We start from the raw sequence: 6,000 nt of genomic DNA, 5'->3' as shown, positions 1-6,000 counted from the left end.
CCAGTGTTGAGGATCAGCGTGGCAGATGTGTTGCTACCTACCCTCACCACCTGGGGGCGGCCCGTCAGGAAGTCCAGGATCCAGTTGCAGAGGGAGGTGTTTAGTCCCAGGATCCTTAGCTTAGTGATGAGCTTTGAGGGTACTATGGTGTTGAATGCTGAGCTGTAGTCAATGAATAGCATTCTCACATAGGTGTTCCTTTTGTCCAGGTGGGAAAGGGCAGTGTGGAGTGCAATAGAGATTGCATCATCTGTGGATCTGTTTGATCGGCATGCAAATTGGAGTGCGTCTAGGGTTTCTTGGATAATGGTGTTGATGTGAGCAATGACCAACCTTTCAAAGCACTTCATGGCTACGGACGTGAGTGCTACGGGTCTGTAGTCATTTAGGCAGGTTGCCTTCGTGTTCTTGGGCACAGGGACTATGGTGGTCTGCTTGAAACATGTTGGTATTACAGACTCAATCAGGGACATGTTGAAAATGTCAGTGAAGACACCTGCCAGTTGGTCAGCGCATGCCCGCAGCACACGTCCTGGTAATCCATCTGGCCCCGCAGCCTTGTGAATGTTGACCTGTTTAAAGGTCTTACTCACGTCGGCTACGGAGAGCGTAATCACACAGTCGTCCGGAACAGCTGATGCTCTCATGCATGCCTCAGTGTTGCTTGTCTCAAAGCGAGCATAGAAATGATTTAGCTCGTCTGGTAGGCTCGTGTCACTGGGCAGCTCGCGACTGTGCTTCCCTTTGTAGTCTGTAATAGTTTGCAAGCCCTGCCACATAAGATGAGTGGAACCGGTGTAGTACGATTCAATCTTAGTCCTGTATTGACGCTGTATTGATGCCTGTTTGATGGTTCGCCGGAGGGCATAGCAGGATTTCTTATAAGCTTCCAGGTTAGAGTCCCGCACCTTGAAAGCGGCAGCTCTACCCTTTAGCTCAGTGCGAATGTTGCCTCTAATCCATGGCTTCTGGTTGCGGTATGTACGTACAGTCACTATGGGGACGACGTCATCGATGCACTTATTGATAAAGCCAGTGACTGATGTGGTGCACTCCTCAATGCCATCGGAAGAATCCCGGAACATATTCCAGTCTGTGATAGAAAAACAGTCCTGTAGTTTAGCATCTGCTTCATCTGACCACTTTTTTATAGACCGAGTCACTGGTGGTACCTGCTTTAATTTTTGCTTGTAAGCAGGAATCACATACATTGTAGTGTGTGTGTGTGTGTGTGTGTGTGTGTGTGTGTGTGTGTGTGTGTGTGTGTGTGTGTGTGTGTGTGTGTGTGTGTGTGTGTGTGTGTGTGTGTGTGTGTGTGTGTGTGTGTGTGTGTGTGTGTGTGTGTGTGTGTGTGTGTGTGTGTGTATCCGTATGCATACTGTACTGTGATATTCAGATGTGCAGCGTACACTTTCAGGCTGAACTAAACCAACACATGTCCTATTAGTATAACAAGTTAGCTATGTCATAAAGCATTACAACGTTTCTCACTGAGGAATGCCTGTTGCTACTCACCGATCTCACTAGGTATGGAAACGAGTGTTGATGTGAAAACGTGAAATGTTGATTAAAGTGCATTGGTTTCCTGTCAACTATGAATTAATCCATTAATGAATGAATGTCTCTACCCTTCAGATTTGGATCCGTACGTTCAGGGACACCGGAAGAAACATGTCAGCAATAGCCCCTGCCTTAGGTAGGCACCCTATTGTCCCGACACCGTAGTAGGTGGCAGGATCAATCCTATTTTAAATGCCGGTCAATTCAGAAAGTAAATAACATTTATATTCCCAATTTTCCTCATTGAAAAGCATTGAAGAGAATTGAAATTGAAATTCCATTGTACTTCCTGAATTGATTGCAATTGAAAAGGAATTGAACCCAACCCTAGAGGGTAGAAGTTACTCCTAATCACTAGTCCAGAAACTACCTGATGATTGTGGCTTGGAATGGGGATAGAGTAGCCTGATCCTAGATCTGTGGTTAGGAGTGTCTCCTTCTTCAAGTGAGTAGCCCCCTCCCTCCAGTGCAGATATACACCATATATTTGTTTCTGATGAAAAACCTGAAAATGATTCTTATTCCCCCCTCCCTTTGTTCCCCCCAGCATTCCCGATGCCAAAAGTTCCCAGGGCGAGAGCATTCGGAAGGGGTCACACAGCTCGAAGCACAACAGCCTGCCTGACTGGAGGAGGAAGACCTGCACGCTTCAACCCGACCAGGAGGCCTCTGGGGGGCCAGGCCCAGAGCAGGTGAGACAGACCGAGAACAAAGCTACATCCAAAATGGCACCCGATTCCCTTTATAGTGCACTACTGTTGACCAGGGCCAAAAGGAGGTTCTGTACAGGAAGTAGGGTGCCATTTCAGATACAGCCTAATTCTCACAAAATACAAAGAATTTACAGTTAATGTTAAGCAATTAAACAAATGTTTATTATTTTCAGATTGTCTTGTATCATGTTCAATGTATGAACAGGCATTTTGATTGGTAGTTTTTTGTTTTTGACTTTTAAAATGGCCCAATAGCCGTGGGTTATATAGACTGAGAAAGAGTTCATTTAGACCAGGCAGACATGTCCTATTTTAAGATGGATGGCCTCCACTCCTCCTCCATGTGTTGTTTCAGTGACCAAATCAGGGCTGATGCCCTGTATAAGCAACATACGTGTGTGGTTGTGTGTGGTTGTGGTTGTGTGTGGTTGTGGTTGTGTGTGGTTGTGGTTGTGTGTGGTTGTGGTTGTGCGTGGTTGTGGTTGTGTGTGGTTGTGGTTGTGTGTGGTTGTGTGTGGTTGTGTGTGGTTGTGGTTGTGCGTGGTTGTGTGTGGTTGTGGTTGTGCGTGGTTGTGGTTGTGTGTGGTTGTGGTTGTGCGTGGTTGTGGTTGTGTGTGTGTGTGTGTGTGTGTGTGTGTGTGTGTGTGTGTGTGTGTGTGTGTGTGTGTGTGTGTGTGTGTGTGTGTGTGTGTGTGTGAACATGTTATATTCTTATTTACAATCAAAGTGACTCCAAAATGACACAATACATGATTTACCATTCATTTCTATTGGGCACAAAACGATCTGAAACACAACCCAAAACAAATTAATCCAACAAGTTTGTAGAGTCACAAGCTTGATGTAGTCATTGCGTGTTAGGAATATGGCACCAAATACTACACTTGACTACATTTAATACACTTTAAGAGTAAATATCTATGACACCTTCAAAGTGCTTTCTAAACGGTAAAACTGATACACAAAGTATGTGGACACCTTCTCATCAAACATCTCATTCCAAAATCATGGGCATTAAAAACCTTTCTGGACTACCCATCCCGGATCCGGGATCATTCTCATCAGAAACGCTGACTAGCATAGCCTAGCCTAGCGCCACAGGGATAATATGGAGTCCCCCCCTTTTGCTGCTATAACAGCCTCCACTCTCCTGGGAAGGCTTTCCACTGTGTTTGTGTGTGTGTGTGTGTGTGTGTGTGTGTGTGTGTGTGTGTGTGTGTGTGTGTGTGTGTGTGTGTGTGTGTGTGTGTGTGTGTGTGTGTGTGTGTGTGTGTGTGTGTGTGTGTGTGTGTGTGTGTGTGTGTGTGTGTGTGTGTGTGTGTGTGTGTGTGTGTGTGTGTGTGTGTGTGTGTGTGTGTTGGAACATTGCTGCGGGGGCTTCCATTCACCCGCAAGGGAATTAGTTAGGTCGGCACTGATGTTGGGCGATTAGACCTCACTTTGTGCAATGGGGGAATTGTCATGCTGAAACAGGAAAGGGCCTTCCCCAAACTCTTGCCACAAAGTTGGAAGATAGAATTGTCTAGAATGTCATTGTATGCTGTAGCGTTACGATTCCCCTTCACTGGAACCATAAATAAGAGCCCCAGACCATTATTCCTCCTCCACCAAACTTTACAGTTGGCACTATGCATTCGGGCAGGTAGCGATTCATCACTCCAGAGAACACGTTTCCACTACTCCAGAGTCCAATAGCAGCGAGCTTTACGCCACTCCAGCCGACGCTTGGCATTGTACATGGAAACCCATTTCCTGAAGCTCCTGACGAACAGATATTGTGCTGACGTTGCTTCCAGAGGCAGACGAGGACAGACGATTTTTACGCGGCATGCGCTTCAGTACTCGGCTGAACTGTTGTTGCTCCTAGACGTTTCCATTTCACAATAACAGAACTTACAGTTGATCAGGGCACCTCTAGCAGGGCAGAAATTTGACAAACTGGCTTGTTAGAAAAGTTGAAAATCTCTGAGCTCTTCAGTAAGGCCATTCTACTGACAATGTTTGTCTATGGAGATTGCATGGTTGTGTGTTTTCGATTTTATACACCTGTCAGCAACGGGTGTGGCTGAAACAGCCGAATCCACAAATTTGAAGAGGTGTCTACGTACTGCTGTATATATAGTGTATGTATGTGAATACCCTTGTATTTACATACGTAAGTTGACATTCTGTACTGTCACCTCATATAACACATTGTATCTCAAATCCAAAATGCTGGAGTATATAGCCAAATTAAATGTTTTAGCTTTACTGTACAAATACGTTGGGGAGAGTACCTTTGTGTGCGTGTGTGTGTGCGTGTGTGTGTGTGTGTGTGTGTGTGTGTGTGTGTGTGTGTGTGTGTGTGTGTGTGTGTGTGTGTGTGTGTGTGTGTGTGTGTGTGTGTGTGTGTGTGTGTGTGTGTGTGTGTGTGTGTGTGTGTGTGTGTGTGTGTGTGTGTGTGTGTGTGCTCCAAAGTCAAGTCCAGCTCAGCAGCAATACGAGTGCTATCAGCGTTAGCCAGGGTGAGGCGCTCCGCCCTTTGACCCACTCCTCCCGCTATAGCTCTGGGTCAGAGTGCAGCAATGCCTCATTCATGGGGCCCTCGTCATGTGACAGGGGTTACGTAACAGGCAACAGCTCTATGGCATTCCTGCTCTGGCAAATAGTGTAATGGAGCTCCAGTATATGTTTTAACGGCACACTCGGTCAAGTAACTTCCTCTTAGAGAGCAAATGGGTGTTCAGGGTTTTGCTCCAGCCCTACTTTTACACAGCTAATTCTATCTATCTGGTCCACAGCATCAGGATAGTGAGAAGAGGGGCAACCACCCTGCCAGCATGAGGCAGCCACTGGGACCAGACAGGTAATCACTGGCTATATCAATGTTCAACCTACCAGGGAATCAGGAGCCGTATGTACCAGAGTTGGAGTGTTGACTTAGGATCAGTTTGGCCTTTTAGATACCAATGAATGAGATGATATGGACATGGGGACCTGATCCTAGATCAGACTCTGGATACATAACGGCCCCTGCTGTACATCTAGGGTCTACTGAGAAAAGCCAGTGAGAGCATGTGAACGAGGCAAGAAGACAGTCGATCACTAACCCAGTGAATACAGTCATTGTGTTGCTTCGTAGACATATTAGTTTGTTGTCTTTGGCTGTAGATTGAGTATGAGAGGAACGTCGGACACAAGAAGCTAACAGTGTGACTGTGTTCAAAAAACCACTACCAGCACAGTGGTGCCTGTCAGAGAAGGCCTAGCATTATGCGAGCTAGCATGCTAACAGAAGAGCGTTAGCGTCAATCCCCCCACCACAGAGCCTGACAGAGAGGACCTAGCATTATGCTAGCTAGCATGCTAACAGAAGCGCGTTAGCGTCAATCCCCCCCACCACAGGGCCTGACAGAGAGGACCTAGCATTATGCTAGCTAGCATGCTAACAGAAGCACGTTAGCGTCAATCCCCCCCACCACAGGGCCTGAAAGAGAGGACCTAGCATTATGCTAGCTAGCATGCTAACAGAAGCGCGTTAGAGTCAATCCCCCCCACCACAGGGCCTGACAGAGAGGACCTAGCATTACACTAGCGTAATTACACAACAGATAACCAATACACACAAATCTAAGTAGGAATTAATTAAGACTATATACACATGGACGAGTGATGTCAGAGCGGAATGGACTAAGACACAGTAGAATAGTATAGAAAACCGTATAAACATATGAGATGAGTAATGCAA

General features: G+C 46.3%; 1 protein-coding gene across 2 annotated transcripts in view; it reads left to right on the top strand.

Moving 5' to 3' along the window:
* The window catches only part of LOC129822999 (zinc finger CCHC domain-containing protein 2-like), a 77,793-nt gene that overhangs the window by 64,804 nt on the left and 6,989 nt on the right, over window positions 1–6,000 (top strand). For both annotated transcript variants that reach the window (XM_055881649.1, XM_055881648.1), the window contains exons 8-10: window positions 1,636–1,696; window positions 2,108–2,252; window positions 5,054–5,118. In XM_055881649.1, coding sequence (XP_055737624.1) covers window positions 1,636–1,696; window positions 2,108–2,252; window positions 5,054–5,118 — 271 coding nt within the window. The remainder of the gene's footprint in view (window positions 1–1,635; window positions 1,697–2,107; window positions 2,253–5,053; window positions 5,119–6,000) is intronic.

Source organism: Salvelinus fontinalis, chromosome 25 (assembly GCF_029448725.1).
Source record: "Salvelinus fontinalis isolate EN_2023a chromosome 25, ASM2944872v1, whole genome shotgun sequence".
Taxonomy (NCBI): domain Eukaryota; kingdom Metazoa; phylum Chordata; class Actinopteri; order Salmoniformes; family Salmonidae; genus Salvelinus; species Salvelinus fontinalis.
The sequence above is the reverse complement of the archived record's forward strand: the minus strand, read 5'-3'. Positions and strand labels throughout refer to the sequence as shown.